The following is a 744-nucleotide window of genomic DNA, read 5'->3' as shown; positions in this document are numbered from 1 at the left end:
GCCCGATGCAGATGCGCGCCAGGGAATGCAGCCCCGCCGGGCCCCCCGCCCTGATGCCCGCCTGGAGCTGGACCAGGATCTCGGCTTGTAGCGCCCGCCCCGCCCTAGTGACATAAACCGCCAGGTTTGCGCCAGGCTCTGTCTATTCACTTGATGCGAGGGGTGGGAGGCGGCTTCCGGAGGAGAGCCCAGGAGAGGTGCCGGCCTCACGATTGCGAGCGCGGACGGACCAGATCCCAGACTCGGCCGAGGGCTCCGAGGACTCAAAGGCCGAGAGCCACGTGGCCTTCGCCGCCCGGGACCTCGGCGGGGTGGGCGGGGGTGGGGCTGCCCTTCAGCCTGGCAACCTCGAGGGCTGGCCCCATCGGAGGGCGCCTCTTGGCCCTACCCGAGGGTCGGCGGGTGCCGGGAGAGTCCCTACTTGGGCTGTAGAGTTCATCCTGACCCGCAGGCGCCGAGTTCTTTAGGGTCCCGAAGGGGCTGGGCACAGGAAACACGGCGGCTGGGGGAAGGGCGTGGCGCACTGGGTTCCCACAGGGGCGGCTCCCGGATCGGGCACATACAAATCAGCCAGGGTGGGTGTGGCCACAGACTCGAGGGAGCGGCATATTCAAATCAGCGGCAGGGGCGGGCCGGACGCTAAGGCCTGGGAGGGCGGGTATATGCAAATCAGCGCTCAGGGCGAGGCCCAGGCCAGTCCAGGCCCTGCTGCTCTCCGAGCTCATGGAGGCGGAAGGACTGACC

The 744-nt window shown here is 69.0% G+C and overlaps 1 protein-coding gene across 1 annotated transcript in view; it reads left to right on the top strand.

Annotated features, from left to right (window-relative positions):
• Cdc42ep5 (CDC42 effector protein 5) overlaps window positions 1-97 on the top strand; it is a 3278-nt gene extending 3181 nt beyond the window's left edge. The window contains exon 3 of the mRNA XM_033766042.1: window positions 1-97. Coding sequence (XP_033621933.1) covers window positions 1-91 — 91 coding nt within the window. The 3' untranslated portion in view covers window positions 92-97.
• The last annotated feature ends 647 nt before the right edge of the window (window positions 98-744 follow it).

This window comes from Fukomys damarensis, unplaced genomic scaffold, assembly GCF_012274545.1.
Source record: "Fukomys damarensis isolate Sample0158 unplaced genomic scaffold, DMR_v1.0_HiC HiC_scaffold_19, whole genome shotgun sequence".
Classification (NCBI taxonomy): Eukaryota; Metazoa; Chordata; class Mammalia; order Rodentia; family Bathyergidae; genus Fukomys; species Fukomys damarensis.
This window is presented reverse-complemented; position numbering and strand designations above follow the sequence as displayed.